This window comes from Poromitra crassiceps (assembly GCF_964638095.1).
Source record: "Poromitra crassiceps genome assembly, chromosome: 5".
In the NCBI taxonomy this organism is placed as follows: domain Eukaryota; kingdom Metazoa; phylum Chordata; class Actinopteri; order Beryciformes; family Melamphaidae; genus Poromitra; species Poromitra crassiceps.
The window spans coordinates 55,535,158-55,563,041 of record NC_139642.1 but is presented as its reverse complement, the minus strand read 5'-3'; the positions used below and the strand labels follow the sequence as shown (position 1 = coordinate 55,563,041).

The 27,884-nt window shown below is 44.2% G+C and overlaps 4 protein-coding genes across 5 annotated transcripts; 2 read left to right on the top strand and 2 right to left on the bottom strand.

Annotated features, from left to right (window-relative positions):
• The first annotated feature begins 1,318 nt into the window (after positions 1–1,318).
• Positions 1,319–6,550, top strand: anapc15 (anaphase promoting complex subunit 15). Of its 2 annotated transcripts, XR_014552722.1 has the most exons (7): positions 1,319–1,350; positions 1,682–1,807; positions 2,845–2,904; positions 3,212–3,352; positions 4,092–4,212; positions 5,069–5,131; positions 6,439–6,550. XR_014552722.1 is itself a non-coding variant. In XM_083637362.1 (5 exons), exons 2-5 carry the CDS (start codon positions 1,688–1,690, stop codon positions 4,137–4,139), a joined length of 369 nt encoding a protein of 122 aa, XP_083493488.1. In that variant the 5' UTR covers positions 1,319–1,350; positions 1,682–1,687; the 3' UTR covers positions 4,140–5,062. The 2 variants fall into 2 exon arrangements, 1 of the variants encoding a protein (XP_083493488.1); XM_083637362.1 differs by lacking the exons at positions 5,069–5,131; positions 6,439–6,550 and having other exon boundaries at positions 4,092–5,062.
• Positions 6,440–9,707, bottom strand: tomt (transmembrane O-methyltransferase; the record flags this gene model as incomplete). The annotated part of the gene is made up of 4 exons (XM_083637359.1): positions 6,440–6,637; positions 8,164–8,286; positions 8,520–8,716; positions 9,446–9,707. 4 exons carry the CDS (start codon positions 9,705–9,707, stop codon positions 6,440–6,442), a joined length of 780 nt encoding a protein of 259 aa, XP_083493485.1.
• A 3,141-nt stretch (positions 9,708–12,848) lies between these two features.
• Positions 12,849–16,525, bottom strand: sfrp2l (secreted frizzled-related protein 2 like). The gene is made up of 3 exons (XM_083637375.1): positions 15,981–16,525; positions 14,125–14,205; positions 12,849–13,612 (listed from the first exon to the last, which is right to left on the bottom strand). Exons 1-3 carry the CDS (start codon positions 16,498–16,500, stop codon positions 13,191–13,193), a joined length of 1,023 nt encoding a protein of 340 aa, XP_083493501.1. The 5' UTR covers positions 16,501–16,525; the 3' UTR covers positions 12,849–13,190.
• Positions 16,526–17,364: 839 nt separating this feature from the next.
• lamtor1 (late endosomal/lysosomal adaptor, MAPK and MTOR activator 1) lies at positions 17,365–24,016 on the top strand. Its single transcript, XM_083637025.1, has 5 exons — positions 17,365–17,574; positions 18,622–18,764; positions 18,894–18,971; positions 20,755–20,878; positions 21,576–24,016. Exons 1-5 carry the CDS (start codon positions 17,533–17,535, stop codon positions 21,666–21,668), a joined length of 480 nt encoding a protein of 159 aa, XP_083493151.1. The 5' UTR covers positions 17,365–17,532; the 3' UTR covers positions 21,669–24,016.
• Positions 24,017–27,884: the final 3,868 nt, after the last annotated feature.

The window sequence follows — 27,884 nt, the reverse complement described above, 5'->3', positions numbered from 1 at the left end:
CTATCAATGGGTTAGTTAATATGTTCTATCAACAGGTTACTCATATGTTCCCAATGGTCAAAGTCTATCTGAATGGCATATGTGTTTGAGATAGAGTAAGACTGAGAGAGAGAGAGAGAGAGAGAGAGAGAAATGTTGAGTGTGTGTGTGTATGTGTGTGTGTGTGTGTGTGTGTGTGTGTGTGTGAGAGAGAGAGAGAGAGAGAGAGAGAGGTCACTGTGCAAGATTCATAGGTTTTATTATGACTTAGTGAGGGAGGTTGAGCCTTATCTCAAGGACTCGTCCTTTGCCACCACTGGCCCATACCCCCACGCCTTGGTCTCTCGCTCCTCTCTCTCTCTCTCTCTCTCTCTCTCTCTCTCACACACACACACACACACACACACACACACACACACACACACACACACACACACACACACACATACACGCAGTTTCTGCTTGCCAATTTGGGTGTGACATGGCAACATGACCTGTACATGTCTATATTGATAAAATAAAAACAAATTACCACACAATCTCACAATAAACAGGTGATAACAAAGATAGATCTCTATTGCTCCTCTGTTTAAGGTACTTTAACTTTTTGTGTAATTAGGCATCTCGCGTGCTACGTGCGATCAATTCCTAGGCTCGCCCGCTGCGCGGCCTCGCCCACCCTGCAGCTCGCATACACAGCTCGGCCGGCTACTCCTTGATAGCATACTTCAGGGATGCTCGATCACGTGTCCTGGAGCTGGCAACATACGCTGAAGACGGGGGTCTGAAGCCAGACTCCCACGTATTTTTTGTGACATCACTGATCACTGATGATGTCACACATTACTGGGATTTATGACATCACTGATGATGTCACACATTACTGGGATTTATGACATCACTGATTATGTCACAGTGGGATTTATGACATCACTGATGATGTCACAGTGGGATTTATGAGATCCCAGTGGGACAGTCACAGTGGGACAATCACAGTGGGACAGACAGAGAGACAGAGAAACAGACAGAGCCCTAGCTCCCATTATTTCTAACAGTTGTAGGCTACTAGTTGTTCTTTTTTCCTATAATTCTGCTTTCAGAGAGTTATTAATTGATTAGGATATTCGTTATTAGTGCCCAAATGTACCCAAATGTCCCACAGACTATACTCTAGTCTAGTGACTAATGAGTCCCTCTATCACGGATATACCTTACGCAAGTTTGTTTGTTTTTCACCTTCCTTTTGGAAACCAACGCGGAACCTTTGTGAAAGTGGGCCTCAGGACTCGGGGGCATTTATTGGTGAACACCAGTGGTTTCCGGTCAGATTGTTTTGAATCTTTAAAAGCGCTGGGTGAGAGCTAAGCTCAGGTAAATCAATCAGCCTGGAATTATATTGTTCACGATTACAAGAAACAATTCCACATTGTTCTATGTCTCTCCACGACACACATACCTGCGAGGGGAAAAAAGTAGTCTTCTTGCGTCATCTCAAGGAAGACTTTTGGTCTGGAAGTCATAGCGATCTGTGTTACATCTCTGTTTTATGCTATGCTGTTTGTTTCCCCCCACAAACAGTTCTAACGTTTCCTTTTACTGACTGGAAATGGTTGGCTTCCCTCAATGAAGACATGCTGTTGATGCTAACCGTGCTGCTGAAGCTGATTTGCAGTGTGTTTGGGTTTTTGTCCCCGTGTGACAGGCAGAGATGTCCACTCTGTTCCCGTCTCTGTTCCCTCGGATCACGGAGTCTCTGTGGTTCAACCTGGACCGGCCCTGTGTGGACGAGACCGAGCTGCACCAGCAGGAGCAGCAGCACCAGACCTGGGTGAGCAGCCTCGTCCATGCGTCCATGCGTCACTGTACTGATAAGTAAACTTATTACGCCCATTAAAAAAAAACCTAACCCTAATTACTATTTGAGAAACCTACTCCGATCTAAGAAGTTCAGAATAGTTATTATTAAAATACCAACACAACACTTTGTGAAGGCAATTGGCTCACAGTCATGACATCTGTCTCAATAAACATTCACCAATGCCTCCTCCTGCTTGTTGTGTTGACAAATTTGACCAAATTGACAGACTAAAACTAGACATGTTATGTATAGAGACAGTCCGCATGTCTGGGAACGCCCATACAGGCTTTAGGAATGCCCACAATAGACGCTGGTTAGCTGGCTCAGCCTGGCTGGGGGCGTGGTCAGGGTGGGGTAAAAACCCCCTATTCTATCCATTCAGCAAAGTTAGAATTTAGCTGATAGCCCAGCCCAGGCAGACCACCGCAGTACGCACATCTGAGCAGACGTCTTGTGTTCTGCTCTAGAACCCCCAAACCTGGGGTTTAGAGCCGCAGCACCGTCTTTTGGTGAGTCAACCCATGAGATACAGTATATGGGCGGTTTTACCCCACTCGCGCGCCAGCCGTTTAACATTTTGTGGGCGTTCCCAGACATGCGGACTGTCTATGACGAGACGTGGCCTCAACCTCTACGTTTTGTGTACACGATTGATTCAGTTGGTTTTAGTTTTTTCGAAGTCTATTTGTTTCTTCTTTTTTTCGGTTAACTAAAATGTTTTTCCCCCACACCTAGTTTTAGTTTTTAGTTTAGTTTCAGTTAACTATAATAATAACCTTGGTTACTACCCACCACTGTCATGCGGTATCTGTCCATGCACAATCACTAACATGTTTTCCATCCAATGCACACAAAATACACATTCACGTATATGGCACCAAATTAGTAGAACACAAAAAACTGCATTTCAACCAGAGAAAGAGCCCTTCACACTTTGATCCACATTGTGTGTGTGTGTGTGTGTGTGTGTGTGTGTGTGTGTGTGTGTGTGTGTGTCTCCCCCTTAGTTACAGAGCATTTCTGAGAAGGACAATAACCTGATGCCCATTGGGAAACCCATCTTTGAGGTATTTATTTGGTCTTTAGTTGGAGTTGTTTGGATTTCAACACATCTCTTCTCGTGACTCAAATGCATTTTTAATTAAAGGAAAAATGGAAGTTGAACAAGAGTGTTTCTGTGCCACAGCAAGAAATGAATGGGAACTTACTGGTTCCTGTGCTATGCAATCAAATACATTGGAGCTGGTTGCATTTCACGATGCACTGTAAAAGTCATCCAAATGGTTACAAAAAAATAGTTAAAAATAACTCATTCATATACCATATTTACCCATTTATTTAGTTTAACGAGTTGACAATTCTGTCTGATATCAGCCAACATTTGATGAGGAGGAAGAGGAGGATGACGAGGATGAGGAGGACAGCGAGGAAGACTCTGAAGATGAAGAGGACATGCAGGACATGGATGAGATGAACGACTACAACGAGTCACCGGATGACGGCGAGATCAACGAGGTCAGATTTCAGGGGTCACACTCAACACAGATGTAGAGCATATAATTATGATGATGAACTAATCTATTTGAATCTTATTTGTTGTTTTTGGAACAGAGTTTTCCTAGTAATAATTCAGTGTTCTTAGCTCTTGGCTGCTGGGTCAAATGCTATTTTAAATTAATGGAAGTGATTTTGCTGTCATTTTTTCTATACATAAGTAGGGTTCACTGCAGATGGTAAACCACTTGTTTTAATTGCGTAGTGCGGAGTGTAACGACCACTGTCATGTGACCAGGTTGCTTCATGGAATTGTAAAAGATTGCCGTTAAAATCCAATGGCATGAAGGTAGGAGAGGTGGGTTTGAACTTTGAATCACAAGTCAGCATTTCCGGGTTTTGCCATAGGGATTCCTGTGGCAAGCCTCTGATTGGCTAGGCTGTTAGGGAAGTCCAGCTCTCTGTGTGCATTGGTGCATCGTTCAAAATGTACCGCCCCATGCCACGAGTTGAGTCAACGTAAATAAGGAGGTCTGTGGTTGGTCAATTCATATGTCTGTCACGCATTTTGTTTTGGTCTCAGGAGGGCGGTCCTTAACCATTTGTCAAGAGTTGTGTGCCCCAGATGTTAGATATTTATCTACGGCCTGCAAGACTAATTTCGATGCTCATGTGGTTGAAAAACGTTTGCGGCTTAAAATGTGGAAGACTCTGCATTGTTTACAAGTGGAATTGAGCTGACTTTTCTCTCCCTAAACAGGTGGACATGGAGGGAGCGGACCAGGACCAAGACCAATGGATGATTTAAGACAACAGACCTGTCCAACCTGTGTGACGCTGGGTTTACACTGCCCACTCAAACCTGACTACTACCCCTATAGGTCAGTGTGGCGCAGATATATTTTCATATTTGTGTTGTAAACAGGAAGAATCTGAAATGGGCTTGAATCAAAGCTTATGTCATTATAGCCTTTAGGGGTAAATCATGTCAAGCTGAACTCGGCCTTGAAAACTTTCCGGACTTCAACTGGGAGCCATATTGTTTCTACCTGGCGCACATTCACACTGTTACAAACAGAGATTGAGGTGTTTTTGTGTACGTGTGAGATTGTCCCCAGTTGTCTGTTGCTTTCTTTAGTGGAAATATGTGAACACCGGCAAATGTTTTAAAGCAGTTGGAGAGACCCCCCCCCATCTAACTCACTCTCTCTCTCTCACACACACACACACACACACACACACACACACAGCTTATCCGTTCCTTCACTATAGAACTGCAGACAATCTCTGTTTTGTCTGCCATCCGTCTCTGTCAGACAAAAACAGTGTGCAGCAGCAGGCATCCTTGTCATCTCCCTCTGATTTGAACGTTGACTCTGTTGCATCTTCAGTCATCTCCCTCTGATTTGAACTTTGACCCCATTGCATCTTCAGTCATGTGCCTCTCAGTCTCCAAACTGCTGTCTTGGCACGAACAACAGCTGAGTCGGCTGGTGCACTTCTGGATGTGGTATGGTAATGTCATGGAATTTGAATGGATAGTAAGGGAACTTCCATGTTGTTTCTTCTGATCTCTACTGTTACAACTCGTATGCCTTCAATACAATTTGGATAACGCTGTGTTGAGAATGTGCATTATCTTATGCAATCATGCATCAGTTCTCTGTGTGAAAAGATTTTTTTTACAAAGCTTGAATGCTCTTTCTGTTAAAAACTGGTATTTTTTTGTATTAAAAGACATGAAGAACACAGTTGACCATGGTGGCGAGTGATGTGGCTGCATTTTAAGCTGTAGATGAGGTAAATATATGCACACACCTTCACTAGTTCAATGATACTGTTGATATATTGGATTAGCTGTGACAAAATATGAGTCAACATTGTCCTTTTCTGTTTGATCAGAAATTAGTGCAGCGTGATCTTGAAATTGGTGTAGCTAAAAAGTATCTTTTGGGAGGCCTTGGCCATAATTCCCTCAATGCCCATTTAGTGTTGCTTTTACATGGTGCTCAGCATTCCTGAGGCATTGAAAAGCCTGGGGATGAGGTTAATATTCAGCTAACTATAATTTCACTATCAACTAAAGGTCAAGTTTTACACAGCTTTTTCATGAACTAGGAAGGTCCCTCATCCTCTGAAGATTATCTATACTAAACTAAACTGCAAGAAGCTTAGTCATAAACTTGGATGAAACACAAACATGGTGTTTTATTTTGCATAAAATATTACATTACGTCATTTAGCAGACGCTTTTGTCCAAAGCGACTTACAATATCACATTTTGTCAACAGTACAGAAAACAACTACCGGTATGCATATTCACTGAAGTTGCTCGCCATGTTAATTCTTCAAATGGTTTATTTTTGTTTAAATATACAAAAAGGCAGAGGGGGTGGAGCAGCTAAATTGGCCATGTACTATTGGGGACCAAAGTAATAATAAAAAAAGAATCTGGAAAAATTAAATAAACAAGCTGTATGTAGAGATGAGCAATGGGTTCACTGATTTACTAATTGGAGAAATCCATGCAAGATCGATTACTTTTTCTTTTACCCAGCAGGGGGTGCTGGCAACCATAGTACAATGAGCAGTGGGGAGCCTTGAATAAGTCATATATCTTCAGGGAATAGAGTGTGTATGTGTTAACTTATTTTTATGTCTACTAATTGGTTTTAATGTATTCTCTTTTGCTATGGTTTTTACTTGCTCTTGTTTTAATGTCTTTCTTTTCCATGTCCAGCACATTGAGCTGCATTTTTACTATACAAATAAAGTTTATTATTATTATTTTTAGAGGCTGTTTGACATGTAATGCATCTTTGAAAAAAATTAAATATGCCAGTTGTTGGAGCATGATTGGCTGAGATGTACAACAGGTTGGGGGGGAGCCTTTAGGATATTAGCAGTTCATTTTCAATCACATTTGACCAAAAACATTGAATTCCAATGGGAATATAATAGTCCAATGTAATGAGAAAAAGCCTGCACACTGGGGGAAATAACTAATCTAATGAATGAGGCATGTCACTCCTCTTCATGGCTCCTCCACACCGCTCCCAGCCCGTGTAACGTGTCTCTTCATAGTGGTGTGTGACGATGTGTCCCAGACTACTTGACTCCCTGGTACACCAGCTCGGCCATGCCGTCCCTGATGCCCTTGATGTACTCCAGCGCGGCGCGGTGGATCCTCCACTCGTACAGGCCGCTCCTGCGGATGTGTCGCAGGAAGTTGGGAGCGCCGGGGAACAGCACGTTGTCTGCCACGATCATAGAGCCCTTCCCCAGCAGACCAGAGCCCTCCAGCATCTGTAAACACACACGCAAACACCAGGCACGTGCGCGCGCGCACACACACACACACACACACACATTGCAGGCAATAATTAAATATGAAGTACTTAAAGTGATAATATGGAAGATTTTCATCTAAATAAATGTCTGTTAAGTCACTATCTGATAGTGAGTGTTAACACAATGGTGCTTGAGCCTATGGCCCATTGCTGGAAGCCTTTGCATTTTCAGTACTGCAGCATTTATGAACTTGGTGTCTGTGGTGACACAGGGTGGGTGGAGCTAACACAATAGACTCACTCTGTAGGTTACTGTAGGTTCACAGGGTGGGCGAAGCTAACACAATAGACTCACTCTGTAGGTTACTGTAGGTTCACAGGGTGGGCGGAGCTAACACAATAGACTCACTCTAGGTTACTGTAGGTTCACAGGGTGGGCGGAGCTAACACAATAGACTCACTGTAGGTTACTGTAGGTTCACAGGGTGGGCGGAGCTAACACAATACACTCACTCTGTAGGTGACTGTAGGTCCCTGATAACTATTGTGTGAAGTAGGATAACAGGCTACTTTTTTCTGGTCTCTGTTAGCATTACGGGGTGGTTACTATGGCCGAACAAACTGAGTAATGTCACATAATAACACTGTTTGGATCTCACCTGCAATTACTGCTCATGGCCATAGGTGTTGTCAGAGACAAGAAAACTGAAATCTTCCGTATTATCACTTTAACACTATTACATTTCAAAGTCCACATCCCCTTTATCCCATGTCACTAAATACTACTGTATATCTACACAGTTACTACTGTAGCTGCATTGAAGAAGAAAAAGCTTTGCACGCAAAATATGATTTGTTCAGCCCAGCCATCTTTTAAATGAAGCATTTAGAGTCAGGATCTGGACCAGTGACCCCACTGGCCTAACTTTGAGAGGTTAGCATGTCAAAGATGAAGTATTTTGTAGAACTGATTGATTTCAAATAGCAGTACTTTTACTTGAGTTGAATCTCCATTGGTACACTTTTCATGTCTGCATTAGCCTGATGACCTCTTGACCTCTCTCATTCAGACATCACAGACAGGACTTGGGATACTGCACATGTGCAGACCTGTAATAGTATTAGTAAATATCTTTTTCCTTTAGCCTAATTTTTAGATGGTGTTTTTGCAACACCAGACAATAAAAACGAGGACCAGAGGAGTTGATACTATCATAGAAAAGTCTCAGAAAAATCAAATGGAATGCCATTATGATTCTCCAAGCAAGTAGTAAAACAAAACAAAAACAATAGTTCTATGGGGCAACATTTCACTTAGGCCTGCGCGTATGCTCTGAGCTTCTTCTGCAGTCTGGTGTGGGTCAAACATTGCTTTGTGCGTGTGCCACACACTTGTGTCTGCCTCAGGTCATGCTGCCCTCTCTTAGGCATCCTTCTGAGAGACATCAAGCAAAATCAATTAAAAGACAGTCCTATAGTTGGGAATAGCTGTGAGTAGTCTAGTTTGTTGTGTTGCGTTGCGTTGTGTTGAAAAACAGTCACCTGCAGATCAGGAAGGTAGCACTTCTTCCAGTGGTCCATGAAGACAAAGTCCAGCCTCTCCAGACCATATTCTGACCGCAGCTGAGGAATCACCTCATCAGACGGATTCACGATTAACTCCACCTGTGTACATCGTACACACACACACACACACACACACACACACACACACACACACACACACACACACACACACACACACACACACACACCTTAGGCCTGTAAGCCTAAAACTTGGCCAATACATATACTACTAGTTTGAGAATCTTTTCCATGGCATGGGTGCAATTGAACATCCTTTTTATAGCAAAGATAGGCCATTGAGGGTGAACGTGTGTGTATCCCCCCTCGCTCACTGTGTCGTCGTCAAACCCCGCCAGGCGGACCACCTTCTCGACGATGGCAGCGTTCCTCTGGTCCATCTCCACGCTGTAGATCCTGCCGCCCAGCGGGAGAGCCCGCGCCATCCGCACTGTGCTGTAGCCACAGTGAGCACCCAACTCCAGCACCGTCAGAGGGCTCTGCTCCATCAACAGCCGGTCCAGGATCTTCCCTACACGCACACACACACACACACACACACACACACACACACACACATATACATGTCCAGGGTAAAGACAAACTAGGTAATTTGGTCTGAACTTATTTATATTTGCATTATTCATTGTCCAGGTGAGCGCCATTGATGAAACTATAACTTGAATTTATAGGTGAGGTTTGTCGTTTCTGTTTCCTGCTGTCGTGTGTATCTAAATGCCCTTTCAATCATCAATCACTTTTCAGAGTCTCTGTGCTTTTTGTTTTAGATTATTTTTGGGGCATTTCGCCTTTATATATTTTCATATAGGACAGTAGGCAGACAGGAAAGGGGGGGAGAGAGAGAGAAGGGATGACATGCGGTGAAGGTTAGGTCAGGTCGGATTCGAACCCGGGTCGGCTGTGCGAAGGGCCCGACTATGCGTGCTACCAGGTGAGCTACCAGGTGAGCTACCAGGAGTCTCTGTGCTTTTCTCAGAGGAATCTCATCAGATAGCAGCTGTGTTTTTCTAACTATAACAGGCTGCAGTTACCCCTTTTGGATTCAGATTAAAGCTGCAATAGGCAATATTATGGCATTGCAGGTCTGACAAAAATCAACCACTCAGCCGGTTAGCTAGAACATAACTAGCCAATCACAGCACACACAAACGAGGGTCATTCAGGTTATACTCACGCTATGGTTAACATTCCACTGATGTTGTTGTTTGACACAGGGTTGCCTTATCTATTATCTGTTCACCTTTCTTAGGCCCAATGTTGCTGATGAACTCCACCTTGCTGCACCAGCTGTCGAACGCGTCCAGGACACTCTCCGGGTCTCCAGGGGTGGCGTGGGTCAGGACGTACTGGAAGGCGCGCTCCTCGCGGCTCAGGCCGGTGGCGCAGTCCCGCCATACCCGGACCAGCACCGCCCGGTAGAACAACAGGAAGTAGTATCGGTACCGGATCAGCAGCGTCAGCAGGAGGGGGAGGAAGGCCAGAGCGATGGCAGGAGACACCATCCTGCATGTGCAAAGCAAACAGGTAGATTCACTGTTCACTTGTGTTCATACATGTTCATACAGTAGGGTGGTGGAGAGGACTGGCCAAGAAACGTCTCAAGGGCTTATCCTGACTGACTGACTGACTGACTGACTGATTGACTGACTGACTCCGCATTGTTGAATCGCACACGTGTGAGTGTCGAGCAGCAGCGTCAGGCCAAGCCTAGTTAAGCCGGACCCGGAAACAGCCCCATGTAAAGTTCACACAGATGCAGTAGGACTTATTTATACGTGCTAAATCCTGCATAGCAGTGCGCCAGTGCCAAATGAGTATCATCTGTTAATCAGGGAGACATCTGTGATGACTCTTAAGTTAAGTTAAGTTATCCTTTATTTATCCCCTTGGGGAAATTCATCCTCTGCATTTGACCCATTCTCTACTAGGAACCTTCCTAGAACTAGGAGCAGTGGGCAGCCACTGTGCAGCGCCCGGGGGACCAACTCCAGTTCTTTTGCCAGTACCTTGGTCAGGGGCACTGACAGGAGTATTAACCCTAACATACATGTCTTTCTTTGATGGTGGGAGAAAACCGGAGCACCCGGAGAAAACCCACACGGACAGGGGGAGAACATGCAAACTCCACACAGAAAGGACCTGGGACGGACCGGGGTTCGAACCCGGGACCTTCTTGCTGTGAGGCAACAGTGTTAACCACTGAGCCACCACGCCGTCCTTGTTAATTGTAACCACAGACATGCAGGACTTCTTTATATATGGAGAGAGTGCCAAAATAATGTCTTTGCCTTCAGGCGTAGCTGTTACCTGCACCGCTCATTTCACATGAACACAATAAGCTTCAGTATGATGAGGCCAACTCATCACTGTTACTCCCACGTGCACCAGACTTCATTCATTCATCTGTTGTGCCAAGAGTCTGCAGGTCTGTGCAGGTCTGCTTGTTTTATGATCAAAGCCATGGAATGATAACCGCAAAACTGCAGGAAAATTACTCGCATACTGTAGTGATGTCAAGAGTTTTTATAATGAAATGGGGGGGGGGGGGGGGATTGCCTTAAAATAAAGTATATTATACAATAGTTAATATTTAAGATGGTAATTACAAGACAATTGTTTATGAGAAATAGTCAAATTTTAATTCATACAATCATCTGTAGTTTAGACATATTACTTGCTCAATTTAAGGTTAAAAACAAAACAAAAAACAAACAAAAACTGTGTTAACTAATATCCGTAACCCTAAAAGTAATGTCCCCCTAAATTATAACTCACATTGTGGTAACAGATGCCTCCATACCTTTCATCTACCCAACATGTGATACCTACATACCTTCACTTCACTGGCTCTAGCAGCCTGCACCATACTGTAACTAAGGGATTTTCACGGTCTGAGACTGCGGGCCTCCCCTCGCCCCCCGGCCAAAGCCTGGACCGCCCCAGTTTACTTGCTTAGTTTCGCTCAATTCCTAGAAGCCTATGGGATCATGATTGTGCTATTTGACCCCATGGAATAGACACTCAATAATTTAGCCAAGATACCCTAATATTGCTGTTTGACTTCAGACTACATCAAATAGATAAAAAGGTCTGTCTGAAGGCATTTCTTTATGTCTGGCTCTGGGAGTCACAGACATTTAGGCTATTCTATGTGATCTCTTAGCTAATGTAATATTTGTTCACTTCCATTCACTGGGCCTCCCCTGAGACTGTTTGGAGCTGCCCTGGGGAGGCCCGCCTCCTCCTTTGAAAACCAGTCTAGTATAATAACTGATGTCTAAAAATCATGAAAAGAAAGACACAAACTCACCTGCTCACTCGAAAGTTGGGCGACAGTGAAGATGAAAGTGGCACTACTGCTGAGGCAAACCAGGAAGGCAGGTGTGTGTGTGTGTGTGAGAGAGAGGTAAGACCTGGTTGTGTAAATAATTTAGACATCACACACGTATGTAGATCCTCTCATTATTTACCATCAACAGTCACTGGTTGTAATAGATCTATGTCGACAGCTGTTCATCGGCCTTTGTCATTTTTGATCTGACGAACAAGAAGCTTCATGTCCACTAATAGTTACAGTATGACTTATAATGGGTGTAGGAGGAGAGAGAGGTCGTGTGAATGAGACATTTGATATATCAGCGTAACATCAGCAGGTGTGTGTGTCTGTGTGTGGAGTCCAGTTTCTCTTTCTCTCTTCATCCACATGGAAAGATCCACACAAACACAGAGTCAAGTATAAAAAAAAAACACATTTATGGAATAACACCCAACAGCAGTCAATACAATATAATACATACCGTACTTATCTCAAGAATATACAAAACAACACATGCAGCCATGTATTGAAATGTGTGCAGTCACATCATATAGGCACTTGTTTTGAAAAAAGGGCTCGGGGCCAGTGTTGGGCAGTAACCGAATCCGATTACTCTTTCAGTAACTAAGTACTGTAAGGCGTTACAATTTCCAAAACAGTAATCAGATTACAGTTACTAATCCAAGTAATGGTGAGTTACTATTTTTTGGCTTTATTTATGCAGAAAAACAAGAGAGACCATTGCTTTGTGTGTTATTAATATATATGTATATATACATATATACTGTATATACATATATATATATAGTAGTATTCCATCACTTCAGGTTTGAGAGCCCACAATATTTACAGTTACGCAGTTTTTTGTGGACTCCTGTATTTCGTTCCAATAAAGTGGATTCAGTTGTAAAAGGAGCTGGCATGGTTGTATGCCACTTTTTCGGGGGTAAAAAAAACAAGAAAAAGTAACTAGTAACATAACTAGTAATGTAACTAATTACTTTTGAAAAGGTAATCAGTAAAGTCACTTTTATAACTTTTTTAAGGAGTAATAATCTGTAACTAATTACATTTCCCTTAGTAACTTGCCCATCACTGCTCAGGGCCATTTGCAGCTTTAGATCACCTTTCCTTCCCTTTTCTGTGTGCTTCTTTGATCTGATTTGAGATTTTATCTGAGCTCCATTTCACATCAAACTGATATATATATATATATATATATATATATTTATATATATATATGTGTGTGTGTGTGTGTGTGTGTGTGTGTGTGTATCACCAGAGACAATGAGAGCAAAAATAAGATGTGTGTAAGATGTGTGACGATTATGTAAGGAGGTGAGGGTGGAGCTGTGAGGTGTCCAAAGCATCAACTAGCCAATATCCCTCTTTGAAAAATCTGCATTTAGAACGGGTCGGACGCAAATCCAACACCTGTCCCAGTTAGAGTGGTATAGATCTTAGCAGAACATGGCAATTGTTTAAAAAGACTTTGGGGCAGATTTGCACTGTAGGTGGTGTGTCCCTGTCCCTTACCAGTAAATTAACACCTTAGAATGAGCAGCCGCACACAGGATCAGCAGTTACTCTGCAACACCCGTGGAGCAGGACTGCAGAGCTGACATGGCTCTGCCGCCGGAGACTGTCGTGACTTAACGCCCGCCTGGCCCTACGGCTCAGGACAGGGCTGTTTCAGCAGAGACCTGATGAACTTCTTCAGCCCTCGCTCCTCTCTGGTCCACCTCACCAGCCGCGTCAGCACCAGCCTCCCCTCCTCGGCCCGAGCCAGGCCCAGGTACCATCCGCCCGGGGCCCCGTTCCCCTCCTTGCCTCCTCCCTTCCGATGTCCCCTCTCCGTCCCTTCCTCTCCCGCCCCGCCCTCTCCCCCCTCCGTGTGTGCAGAGTCCAGGCCGGGGCAAGTGCAGCCGCTTCCTTCCTGCAGCCACAGAGCGTTGTGGACCATTGCCCCTCCGACCCCCTCGGCCCTCTCCGCACCCCCGCCGGCCCACCTCAGGATGCGGCTCCTCCCCAGAGGGACCAGCTGACGGTCGCCTCCCACCATCGACACGCTGCCCAGACGCAGCTTAAAGGCTGGGACAGAGAGAGAGAGAGAGAAAGAGAACCTATTAAGTGCGGGGTTTGCTTGCATTGCATGTCTCAACTAGGGATGCACGATATATCGGCAACGATATCGGTATCGGCCAATGTTATTCATTTTTTTAAATATCGACATTGGTCCGATGTTGCAATGTTAAAGCTGCATTCAGCGACGTTTTTTTGTGTGAAAATAAGTGTTAAATGGCTCTATATTCTGACAGCAATCACTGAAATAGAGTGTTTGGTCAGTGTCGTAGAGACTCGGGGATGGCGGCGTTGGATTCGGGGTGAAAAAATACATAATAGTTCTTTAATTGCCTCGCGATCTGACCTTCTGTTTCCCAGAAAATGTAAACTTTCCTCTGATTGGATAGTTTGAGGTCGCCGCCAATTTTTTATCCAATCAGACAAAAGTGCATTCCATTCACAAAAGAAAAGACGCCTGTGTGTTTTGTAGCCTGCTGTCTGTCTGTGTCATTCCTTTACTGGAGGCTATTTGTTCTCACCATATGGACTGTGGCAGAAGTTGTCCTGGATGTCAGCCTCTCCCTCAGCAGCCAGACTGCAGGCATCACAGATAACGCTCCCTGGGGACGTAAAGGACAGGAGACGGATGACTGTGTGTGTGTGCGCGTGTGTGTGTGTGTGTGTGTGTGTGTGTGTATGTTGTTTGTTTGTGTGGCTCTGGTGTGGATACTCACACGTATGGCAGTGTGTCATACACACAGTGTTAAAATAACTTGGATGGGTGTGTATTAACAACACTGGCATTGTGCTAACTTTTACACTCTCAGACCAGAGTTAAGACCTAAATTAACACGACGGTGACAACTTTGTTGGGTAGGGGAGACCAGGGACAGTTGTAACAAGGGACGGTTTTAACACCTTGAATTCCTCCAATCAGGAACAAGCGAGAGTGATCACACTCACTGTGCTCATGATGCTCAGTTAGGTTGTCTTCTTGCTTACAAAAAAATTAGACACATTTGAAAACTCCCAGAAGAAGTCGTCAAGCAAAAGTGTGTTTTTGAGGTTTAAAAACAAACTTTTTTTTGTGGGACACCGTCCTGAGATCAAATATCTAGGAATCCAAGATGGTATTATTAGAATCACTGTTTTGTAAGCTAAAAATAGAAATGGCTAACACATGTGTCAAACTAGCAGGCAAGCTAGTTCACGTGAGATGAAATCATGGTAGGTGATACTGGGATGTTGTAATGCCTTGTTACAACCGAGCTTGTTAGAAGTGGAATGATTTACTAGCTTGTATGTCAGTCAAAGTAGGGAGTTTTGGCCTAGATGTCATGCTTGAGGATGTGTGTACCCAATAAATAATTTTACTGCATTATAATTTGAAGGCTGAAGGCTTCCCTCTTTTTGTCATGTAGTGTGAAAAAAGGTCATCATTAGCCTACTTAAAAAATAGGAAATGAATAGTCACAATAACATGAAAGATAAATAAACTTTTTCATTATGAGTATTTGATTCATTCATTATGTAGTGTATATTTTAGACATGTTACAACTGTCCCCCCTGATGCACAACCATCCCAGACAGTTAACAGTAGGCCTCCACCCCTGGGCAACCCCCTAACATTGGTTGCTGCCAGTACTGTCAACACACAATGCAGTAGTTGACACATTGTAGTTTGTTTATTTATTTATTGGCTATTCCAGTTGATTTATTGGGAAAATTGCAAACAGTGTTAGAACTGTCCCTAGTCTCCCCTAGCCTTTCTACATTGGACCTGACATTCTGACCACCAGTGGGTGGGTTAAACACACAGGCTGCTAAAGTAGTGTTATTTCCCAGTAACAAACAATGTAATGAATTACTGTCTATTTCCACAAATAAATTGTTACTTTTGTTCTTATTAGATGTCAGGTTGATGTTGAATTATCTACATCAGAGGTTTTCAAAGCAGGAGGCGGGCCTCCCCAAGGAGGCTCCAAACCGTTTCAGGGGAGGCTCAGTGACTGTAAGTGGAAAAAATACTACATACAGTAAGTTATACATGATCAAAAGGAGAACACATAGAATAGGCTAAAATGTGTGTGGTTTGGTTAAAGAGATTCGGTAGTTTGGGGGAATTTAGAAATGCGTAGACAGACATTTTCTATACTATTGGTAGTCTGAAATGTCAAATCTATCTATCTAAAAGCTATCTTGGCTCAATTGTTGGGCGTCTATGGCAATGGCATGATCCCATAGGCATCCAGGAATTGGGCGAAACTAAGCAAGTAAACTTGGGCACCTTTTCCCAAGCTTTGTCTGAATGGAGGCCCACAGTGACAGACTTTGAAAACCCCTGATCTACATGAGCCTTGGCCCTTGTGTAGCCTAGTCTCCATCCTCTACTGACCTTTGGACGCCTCCTCCTGCCTGACCTCCTCTCCCGTGCGCGCCTCCTCCAGCAGCTGTCCGGTCGGCGGGATGCAGAGGTCGGTGCCGCGGGGGAAGCGGGTGCAGTTGAACATGTGTGGCCAGGGGAAGCCGAACGCGCTCATGACGGGCACGCAGCCGTCCCGCACGGCCTCGCACAGCCTCCGGCACGGGCTCACCGGCCCGGGCAGCTCCGGCAGGCACACCGGCGCGAACAGCGAGCACAGGAACTTCTTGGTGTCCCGGTGGCACAGCTTGGACACCAGGGGCAGCCAGGCCGCCGACTGCTGCTGCGCCTCCCGCAGCGAGTCGTGGCCCAGCAAGTTGGGGATCCGCATCTGCCTGTAGCCTATCCCGTGGCACAGGGACAGGGTAGTCGGGATGGGTTTACATACCGAGCGCACCGACGAGCTGAACCCGAGCTGAGCCTGGGCGGGAGACTCTTCAGAGGCATACGTAACTGCCAATAGTCCTATAAAAGTTACAACTGAAACAGACATGGCCCTAGCCTCGCCTCGCCTCGGAGGGAAGATATAACAGAGTCAGACTGAGGAGCCCACGCAACTGCTTCGGTGTCCCAGTCTAGACTTGGCCGGGCTTGAGGGGTAAACAAAGAGGAGGGGAGGAAATGGAAATGGGGGTAAATGAGAGGGCAGGCGCCTCCCAGCTCCTACTAGCCAGGCATCACACACCCCGTCTGACTGCTTTCTGCAGGGCGGTGACGCGGTGGGGGTTACCCGGCATCTGGGTGATTAAAACAAATTATCTATTGTTTGTTAATGTGGTGGGCATTCATGTAAACTGTATACTTGACAAAACAGATGGGAGCGAGGCTTTAAATAGCCACCCTATCTCTCTGTGACACTGATTTTATAGTGTTGATAGTGGGATGGATGACTATGGTGTGTGTGAGGCACTGGAGGCACTCTATCATCAGAGACCCGGCCTTTCATCTTCTGCCAGAAGAAACACTCATCCGATTCATTGACACGAGTCTCTTCATTTGTATTTGCAGCTGTTGCCTGTTAAGTTTAACATTTTCTTTAGTCTTGAGTTCTTTAGTTCTTGATTTAATCTTTAGAATGTTTGAATTTAATACGATATGCAATTTTACGTTTGTTGCTTTCAGTTTCACCAAAGTAGATGGCGCTAAAGGCGCAACATCTGGATGCCAACCGCTATAAATAAAAACCCAAAATAAGTTTCACCTAACGACTCCTCAACCTTTCAGACCATAGATGTTTCAGACAACCCATCCACGCTCCAGTGTCACGTGACGAGGGTCACAGCGGCTTCTCTACCGGAAGTGGTCACGGTGTTGTTGCGCCAGAGCTGCTGTCATGTGATAGCTCGTCCGAGGAGCTGCTGTTGACAGTAGCCTGTTGGAAGAAGCAAAGGAATCGAGAAGAAGGAAAGAAGTTGTCCGCTTGTCGTGAAGGACAGCGCCTGTGTTTCCTCTGGGCAGACGGGTCACCGCGCAGAGGAGCTGGGGTCGTGTGGTCTGGCAGTGCGCCGGACGCCCCTCGGACGCCATGGGTTGCTGTTACAGCAGCGAAAACGAGACCACAGAACAGGTAACGTATTAGCCGTCTGGCTAGCTAGCTAATACTGGAAGCTAGCCTGCTAAACGCTGCAATTCACCAGAAAACAAAGTACTTTGATAGCTAGATGGTGTTGCTATTTGACAAAAACGTGGTCGACGTTACCAAGAGGTGTTGGAAAATGAAAGTGATAGTGAAATTACAACCACAAATTGCTTGATAAACTTAACACCTTTAGTTGCGGTCTGGCCTAGGGCAGGCAGTGCAGCTAACTAGTAGCAAGTAGCCAGTATAAAATTACCGTAGTACGTTAGAAATCTGAAGGTAAACCAGCATAATGTCTATTAGGAAAAGTAACAATTTATGTCATCGAATATGTCGGTCACCTTGAAGTCAGTTTAACATTTTAGAACCGATTTAGCAGAGATAACCAACGAATGTATTGTAACTTTGTCCGTAAAACTAAAGTCGTTATGCATCAGGGTGTATAAACAATATTGACGAAGTTTTAGTACCACGGCGCTGCTGTAAACAGCTAACCTAGGCCCCCACGCCAACCCAATATATTCCGTCGGACCGTCGCCCTGATGCGTGCTGCATCATATGACCTGCAAAGTCGCATTGCAACAAAAAAAGTTTCTCAATTCTTCCCTCATGGAGAATACGTTTAGAGATCTCAGACTCAATTAAATTGACTCATAGATAGCAGAGGGAACTGTCTTGGTTTCAGTGATTCAATTGGAATTACCTAACCTATTAGGACCATGGATTCATTCTGGATTTGGAAAGGGTGAGCTCTTATCTTATCTCTTATCCTGATTCAATTTGGTGAATCTAGAACAAAGTTTAGGATTCATGCTGCCTTTCTAACGCTTTACTTTAGTGAGGAAATGGCAAAACTGACTTCAGTCCAGTTGTGCCTGTGTGTTTCCTGGAGAGATGTGAGTGTACAGTGTACATGAGCCTTCTGGACTCTCTTCCTGATAATGTCCTTGATTGGGGGGGAGGGGGGGGGGGACATGTTGTTCTTCACCATACAATTGTTTTCTGATCGACCGTGATGTGTTTTCTGTGTCCAAGGACTCTGATGGGGAAAGTAAGCCGCTGATCCCTCCCCCTAATAGCAAACCTCCAAACGGCACAGAATGGAGAACCGCCAACGTGCCGTCAGCGCGCACTGATGAACAGGCCCTCCTCACATCCATCCTCACCAAGACAGCACAGTAAGACACACGACCCTACAAACTAGTCACACTTTGAGTACTTATTGTGGGTAACAATACGTTTGTTTCTCAGTGGAATGCCCAGGCTGTAATGTGAATCCAGTGTTTTTCTCTCTCTTGTTTTTGCAGGAACATCATTGATGTCTCGGCTGCAGACTCCGTCATGATGGAGCAGCATGAATACATGGACAAAGCTCGACAATACAGGTACTGTATGTGTGTAATCGGTTCTCTTTACTATTTCACTTCTTCATCAATTAGATTTAGAGGGATTTTTGGGGACACAACGCTGCCATTCATTCAAGATTCACTTTTAATAGCAACAGTAAGTCATCAGATTACAAACACAAGGAATTTGACTGGGTGCAAGTATGCAGCGCAGCGGTCACATCAGTAGTAGTAGAAGAGAAAAGCAATACAGAAAAACAACCGCAAATTACGAAGTGCAAAATATATGAACTGAAGTCCCTTAAAGTGACATATGATGAGGGCAGGGAGGGGGGTTGGGATAATGTCCACGGGGACCTCTGCCCGTTACTAAGCCGGCTGTGTGGGCATGGGGGGAGGGGTGAAGTCCTTATTTGTGGCGGCTTTCGGGTCTCGTGGAAGAGGCAGATGGCAGTTGGGTAGAAGCTGTCCCTGTGAGTTTATGACCTGGGTGGGAGGGGTCAGCAATGATTTTCCGAGACCGCTTCAGTGTCCTGGCACCGTGTGTAGGTCCTGAAGGGATGGCAGTTTAAGTGCTCCTACTCTTCTGCTGCCTCCTGTTCTTGTTGCGGTTGTACAGAGCACACACTGTTTCTGGGTGTGGGTGTGGGACAGACTGTTATGTGTGTCGGTCTCTGTCTGGACAAAGGGTGACTTTAAAAGGAGAGATGAATTAATCTGTGTTGTACTCGTATGCAGGTAGTATCATCATTCACTAGCTGAATCAGCGATGGCCTATATAAGCTTTATAAATTAGATGGCATTGCGGTATTGCTGTAATGACTTGTCGTAAACCTACAGTGGTAACACTCTTAGAGGCCATTTACACCTGGCGTTAACATGTGGTTTCTGCCATCAGATTGCAATCAGATTGTATTTTATCACTTCAGCCTGATTCCATTTACACCTGGCGTTAACATGCATTTTCTGCAATCTGATTGCAATCAGATTGCAGAAATGGTTGTCCTCTCAATCTGCATAAAGTTGCTGTATCAATGACACATTGCATTTACACTTGTCTTCAATGTGTACACAATGCATCCCTGACCACCTCCGGAGGTGGTTTGGCCGATCAGATTGCAATCCTTCTTCGATGCGTTTTGGGGGTGTTTACACCTGGCATTTCAAGTGATAAAACACAATCTGATTGCAATCTGATCACAGAAAACGCATGTTAGCGCCAGGTGTAAAATGGCCTCTTAGTTTACAAGATACTGGGCATAGTTCTGTGCTTTATGCACGCTATATGATGCTGTAAGTTGTTATATTGTCTAGTAAAACATCACTATTAACCTGGCTACTGTATTTAAATGCTCCAGGCAGTTAAATGTTCCAGCTAAATGTTAAGATTGCTGAAATATTGTAGAGTGGGGCAACGCGTATTCGCGTATACGCGTTAGATTCCAAAAAGCAAAGTCAAATTTGCAGTCAAAAAGCCTTTGCTCTAATCTAGGACATCCTGTGAGAGGTATATAGCTGTCTGAAGGGTGTGATTCTGGGCCAGTCCCCAGAGACAGCGGAGGAGGGGGGAGGGGGTGTTGAACCAGGGCTCTGTAGACTTTGTTTTTTTGTAAATAAATCATTTTATACTTTTGGGGGGAAAAGAAAAAAAGCCTTAATTCGCTCACATCCGTAAAATCAATTCAGATGATTGAGCAGGATGAATAGAATATGTTTTTGCTTTATATATTTTAATTCATTGAGCCTTTTTTGCTAGCCAGGTCCACTTTGTGAGTGTTTCAGGAGAATCAGGACTAAACGAGCTTGTGTTTGTGTGTTTCAGTACAAAGCTGGCTGTGCTGAGTAACAGTTTGCCCCAGAAGAAAGCCCACCTTCTCCCCTCGCTTACCAGCCAGCCCCACCAAGTGCTTGCTAGTGACCTGGTGCCATACTCAGACGTTCAACAGGTAATCATGCCCCAGCAGATACTCAAATTCAGGAGATACAAGTTGGGATGTGTGATCAGATCTAGCCTTTTTTTCTTTGTTTATTTTTTTTTGCCTTTTTCTTGTTGATTTCCTTCTAGAATGGAGCTATACGCTTTTGATAAGCATGGAACATGGGGATCTGTATGATATCTGTATTTCCCCCAGTTGCCCCGGTCGCTGCCGATCTGGGGAGAGCCGTAGACTAGCACCATGCTTCCTCTGACGCTTCACCGGCAGGACGTAGCACGTGGGCGGATCACGCTATTCCCACCAGCTCCCTTCCGCCCCGAACAGGCGCTAGTGCAGCGACCAGGACTCCATACCCCTGATCCGGCTTCCCACCCGCAGACACGGCCAGTCGTGCCTGTATGGACGCCCGACCAAGCCGGAGGTAACACGGGGGCGCGAACCTGCGAGCCTCGTGTTGGTAGGCAGGGAATCTACCGCTATACTACGCGGGCGCCTGATATTTCAGTGTCTGTTGGGGTTGTGAATGTGTGGCATAAAATGTGCTTTCTATATAAAATAAGAAAAAACACCTTCTCGTGCACATAATTCTGTCTAGTTATTATGTTATGTATTTGTACTCTACAAATACATACAAATACTATTTGTATTTGTATGCATTTGTACTCTGCACATTAAATCTGATTGGCTTCCACTTTTTTTTTTGCAGGTGTCAAAGATAGCAGCTTACGCTTACAGTGCAATCTCTCAGATCAAGGTGGATGCGAAAGAAGAACTGGTGGTTCAGTTTGCCATTCCCTGATTCTGCCATTCTGGCCTGCATATTATTCCTCCCGTCCCTCCGTCCTCTCTGTCAGTCCTGCCTCCTCACCTCCCCAGCCTGCCCTGTATTCAAGCATCCTGGTCCCTGTGCTTCTTAGGTATGCCTCTAGCAGCTACAAACACAGAGACGATTGGAATTGCGCCTCAAATTGCATCCTAGGCTGTCCTTTAGCGTAATTACGGGCCAATGACGAATACGCATTGGCTAGCGGGCAGTGGAAGACAGTCTAGATGGGCTAATAGGGTGTGATCAGAGATTTGCAACAACCAGGCTTCCCCTATCCCGAAAGACTGGGTCACAGTATTTATCAGAACCACCTCCCCTATCCCGAAAGACTGGATCACAGCATTTCTCAGAACCACCTCTGAAAAATCCATCACTCATCCTGATCCTATTCTGATCCGCCCGTCTACGCATTTTTAAGATGGCCCAGTTAAGATAAGTGGTTGTCAGGACTGTTTCGGTTGTTGATATATTTTTTTTTTAAAGATGTGTATGTCTTGTTTGGAGTGACAGTGTTTGGTAATAAATATTCAGACTGCTGGTGCTGCATGTGAAGCTTCCCTGGCTTGTTCTGTAGTCACATAAACCAGGCAAGCGGCACCCGGCGATACACACAGTTAGCTGTTGGCCACTGCTGTTGAAGAATGTACGGTATAATCACCAGGGGTGGAGCTTAAGGGCTCTGGGCACCAGGCAGGTGGGGGCCTAATTGGTCCGTCTACTTCATAGAAGACGAGGAATCCAAGAGTAGGAGAAATGCGGAGTGGTCTGTGTCATCGTGGAAAAGTCCCATGTCCAGAAGTGGAAGTGCACTGTCAGAGTCATGTTTTAGAATGCATTTAGTCACGCGCACATTTTCTTCTGTGCTGGGGTTGAAGGGAAGCCGACAAAAATGAACGCAACGCTCCAAAAAACACGCGAGTAATTCATTCAAGTGATTTTGGAGCAGTGTGTGCAGATTCTACACTTAATTTTTTACAGACTCACGTTTTACCCACTTATGAAAAAGAACAATCACATTGCTGAAAGTTCTCACTGTGCATTTGTCTTAAAACCTGTTGTGACTTCACGGGATGACAGTGTCCACTCCGCATTCTCCTATCGCAGCAGAACAAGAGGACAAGATGGCAGGCAGAATAAGGGCAATCTTTTCTTTTCTAGTTAAGCCGTCACTTTAATTTGGGAGATAGTTCATAGTAATGGTAAATAGCAGGCCAGACACAGCCATCAAGTGCCGCAGCTCTGGGACGCTGCACTGAGAAACCCCTCTAATCCTGACAACCTGAAATCCAGTTTAATTGGAGTCTAAACAAAGGTATCAAGTCAATTTGGTTCACATTCCCACTGGTAACATAGAAACAGGCCAGATTGGTAATCTGTTAGTCCAGTTAAGGCCAAATGGTGAGTGACCCGGGCCATGGTGTCGAGGCTCCTATCCTTCGCTGGGTGAGGTTGCCAACACGAGCAGGTGGTGCTGCTGGCTGAGCCAACAAATGTTACTGGGGGGGGGCGGCGGGCACAGGCGGGACATGTGAGGCATATTTTGTCTGGGTTTACAGAAAGCAACATGCTTCCTCTTTTCAGTTTTCTAGCACTAAAATAATCATGCTGGCAATCCCTTTGATTCATATCCCAGAACGTCACGATGGAGGCATGTCGGGGAGGTGTGGGGGCTTGCAGGGGCAGACAATGTGCAGTGATGCCTTCTTTGTACAGAATTTTCTGATCCAGTACAACAGACAGATTATATGAAGTTCCCCTTTTGTAGAGAGTTTATTGGTCAGGATTGGCTAAGGTCTTGTGGGGATTACAAAAGTTTTTATGAAATACAAGAACACTTTTAACTGCTAAGTTTGTTAGCTTTTGAAACAAAGCTGTAGATTGTAATATGACGAGTGATTCATATTAATCAGAAACTAACCATTGTAGCAGCCCTGCCACAGATAAAATGATCCATGGCCTTTATTGACGACAAAGGTCATTATCATAAGGTGATTATTTATTTGTGTTTTAAATGTATTCTGCTCTTTGGATGAGAGCACAAGTGTGTGTGTGTGTGTGTGCGTGTGTGTGTGGGGGGCCAGGGAGCAGGGTGAGCCTCTCTTTGGTCTGTAAAGGGATGATCTGCAAGGCTGTGATTATTTCAACCAGACATTTAATTTGAGTTTTTTTTTGCAGTGTGCTCTTAGCATTTCTTTTGTTGGTTTTGTTTATTATTTGAAATGTATAATACTACCTGACTTATGTTTGTAATTTCTTAGGCTAGTACCAAAAAGTTTTAAGATATTCTTTTTTTTGTTCAAATAATTCATTAAAGACTTTCAACATAAGCTGATGAGTGTGTTTTAAGAATAATGCACAGAATTTTGTATGTGTATCTCTGCGGAGAGGTTGGTTTGCTAAATAAACTGACCACCATAAAATGAATTGGCCTACTGATATTCTATGATAGGTCAAAATAAAGCAGTTAACCAAACCGTTATCCATAACAATATTCAGATTTGCTGTTGCTTACACATTTGGTGTGTTACATTATTGAACTTTGCAAACAGGCCTACATCAATTTCAGAGCTAAAGTCCCTGTGTCAGTACAGTATGTGCCATTCAGTGTCATTCATGCATCACTTCATATCCATCTGTAAAAAGCAAATTACTTTTGATGGTAATTTTTATGTGCTTCCATAGTGCATGTTGAATGAGGAAGATCTATTTCTGATTTCAATCAAATCAAAAAGCTATAGGCCTACTGATGCATCAGTTCTCTCTGGAACAGTTTTAGCCTACTAGGGTGGAGACTGAACTGACACACTGATGACATCACAATTGCTGAAGTGACATCACAATCGTGACAGCCACACCGCCGCCATCCACTTAGCCAATTTATCACTGATGACATCACAACTGCCCAAGGGACATCACTGATGACATCACAATTCCTAAGTGACATCACTGATGATGTCACAATAGTGACTGAGCCACACAAAATGTGACCTTTCTTTTTCCTGCGTGTGTGTGTGCATGTGTAACTTGTGTTGCGATGCAGACTGGAACAGGATATGAGCTTGATCTCTGCTCCATTTGAACACCTGTTAAAAAGTGATGTAGGTACAAGCTCGCCAGGCATCCATTTTACACACACACACACACACACACACACACACACAGTAACTGCAGACTTCTAGCAGTGGAATCCCCCAGTGTAGTACGGGCTCCATCTGTCTGTATCAGGTTCTGTCCCTGGCAAAACACCAGCCGCTGTGGGTCACTGCTGGGTGCCCTGTCAGTTATGAACCAGAAACAACGACGGCATATTAACACAAATTCTTATATAGGCCTAAGTCAGACATTCTGGGGAGAAAAGCACCTAACCCTTTTCCCCAATGGATTTTGGTAGCTTGGGCATGTTAAACATACTAAATCTAGGATAATCTAATTTCCAGATGCGGTTGCTGGGAGGAGCTTTAAGGATATCAATCAAATAAAAATGGTCTGGATGCTGGCATGCTGCCAGGACTTTTTATAATAATAATAACAATAATAATAATTATTATTATTAGTATTTGTATTATTATTACTACATTTAGAACGTTTCAGTAAAGGAGTTGAACGATACACTAAAATTGTGAAGCTGTTTTACTACAGCAGGTGGCGGTAATGCAACATATTGTGGATGCCAACCGCCATAAAAACCCCGAACAAGAAGAAGAACCAATCAGCTTCCTGTAATGTCACATGCGCTGACGAGCAAAAGAGGATTGGTTTGTTCAATCTTATGGCTCTGTTATTTGAATTTATTCTGGCTTTGACGCGGAAGGAGCTGCCTGCGGCTGCGAGGAAATGTTTGGAACGTATTTCTGAGCGCTAGCTTGGTTCCACTCAAAACTGCAATTGACTGCAAAGAGAGAAGTGGCTGACTGTGGCTACGACGTCTAGTAAGTCTGTTTGAGTGAGTGGGCTTGTTATGCTACGCCGTTAGCTGTTAGCAAGCTGCTGTAACGGTAGCTAACGCTAACGCTAGTTATTCTGTAACCTTTTTTTCCTCGAAGGAAAATTAACTCGTTCACAAAGTTTAATGTCGGGTTAACAGTAATTTAGCTTTTGTTTAGACTGGATGGAAGGAAGTAGCGTTAAGTGACTGAATTTACCGACAGATATGTTGAAGTAAATTAAAACAGCCCGCGAGGCGTCGACTCATTAGTTTCACTAACGTTACTGAGTCGTTTAGCTACAGGTTTCTTTTCACAAATAATTCACATGATGGTTTTTACTTTGCCAGGTTGCAAACGCTTTGCGGGAGCAAGCGAAAATGGCCACCATTAACGCGGGCGTCAAGGCTCTGCTCGGCTGGGTAAGTGGGTCAACATCACCTGTGTTATTTTACAAGCTAAGCTAACGTACTCTCTCGTTGGACTTTGTCATGACTTTGTTAAACAAAAACTTTTTACAGTTAAACAGCATGGAAGTGGACGAGCGAGAACTACGTTTCAACGATTTGCAAGATGGGACAGTCCTGTTGAAAGTCGTTAATAAATTGTGAGTAGGGTTGGTCTTTGTAATGTAAACAAGGTGACGTCTGGTGATTTGGTTTTGAAATACATGCATGTCAAACATGGCTCCGCCTCTTTAACTTACCTGATAGTGGGCTATGTTGTGTCGTGCCTTGGATCACACCTAATCTTCTTTTGCCACATTTATCTCAGGAAAAAAGAATCCAATCTCCAATATCGAATCAGTTTGGATCAGTCAACTGATGATCGGTGGAAGCTGATCACTGACTTCTTGGAAAGTGAGTCTCCACTTTTTTTTAATCTAATTGTCAGATATCTTCATAAACTAGGGTTTTTGTCAAGTTCTTGACGTTAGTGAAATGAGTGAGATGGGGTTGTGCAGTGGTATTGTACACAGTGTCAGACATAGGTTTTAAACTAGATAGGCCAGATGAGTACAAAACAAGGATTTTCCGCAAACAAGAGGTGGGGGAAATGTGTAGGCTACTTCTGCACATTATTTACTGAGTTCTCCACTGGGTGTTATTGTTTGTTCACTTAAAAAATATATGAACCATATACCTTCTATTTTACACTGCGAGTGCTTCTCCTGTGTTGGTCTCCAACTTATTGGTGAAGTTTTTCCTCCTTTTTGATTTTGTCTGTTACTTGTTAGGAGACTGCAGAGTCAATGGAATTTCATTATCATTGGACAACATAAGAAATGAAGTCAACCTACCAATAGAAATATCAAAGGTATGTGCTCGCAACATGCTCTTATGCACACTTTGTTTTGGTCGCATTATCTCTTTGCAAATAATAACACAATTTTGTGGACTATTCAACATATTTGTGAATGTACCTGTATTCTGACTTATTCTGACTTGTCCCTTGTGGTCTCTCATCAGGTGCTTCTGTTGCTGGTGTATCATGACATGATGAATGACAGATGTACTCTAAACATGCTGCATTATGATGTGGAGGTAGGGGAGCACTCCTCTGGCTTTGCACATGAATCAATAATTTTGCTACTTGTACTCCTTTGTTGTTCAGTACGATGCTATATCACTTCTTCCATTCTGGAGATGTGTTCCTGCTGCATGTTTTGTTTTTTGCCAATCTGATCACATTCCCACGCTTTTCTTTTAGCCGGAGATTGCAACCCTAGCGGATCGCTATGTGATGGAGATCGAGGGTTGTGTTTCCCTCAGCAGTCAGCTTGATGCCTATTTGGGTAGGAAATGTAAGACACAAAAACTGTTTCACCTGGCTTCCATTCATTGGTGGTTAAGCATTTTTAGCCATCGGTATTAATAATCTTTTCTTTCTTTTTCTTATTCTGCCCCAATTCAGCTGCAAAATGCTATGCATGCTGCTAGGCATTGTTTTGTTGTTTGGGCTTAACCTGCAAGATGTAAAATAAGCATACTGTAATAAACTCTTCTTTCTCCATCAACTTCAGTATTGCCAGCCTCCATTAAGTGTGAAAGTGTGGGATCAGCAAGCGCCTCCACCTCGTCAACTGTCAGCACTTTATCAACTGTCTCAACTGTCAGCACTTTATCAAGTCTCTCAGCCGATGAGTCCCCTGTCTTTGAGCGGCACCGCGTGCAGAGAGTAAAGTTTTTGGACCTGGAAATGGTGGCTTCTTCCTCACTCAGGTATCATTCTGGACTTGTATTGACCAGACACCTTGCTTGTCTTA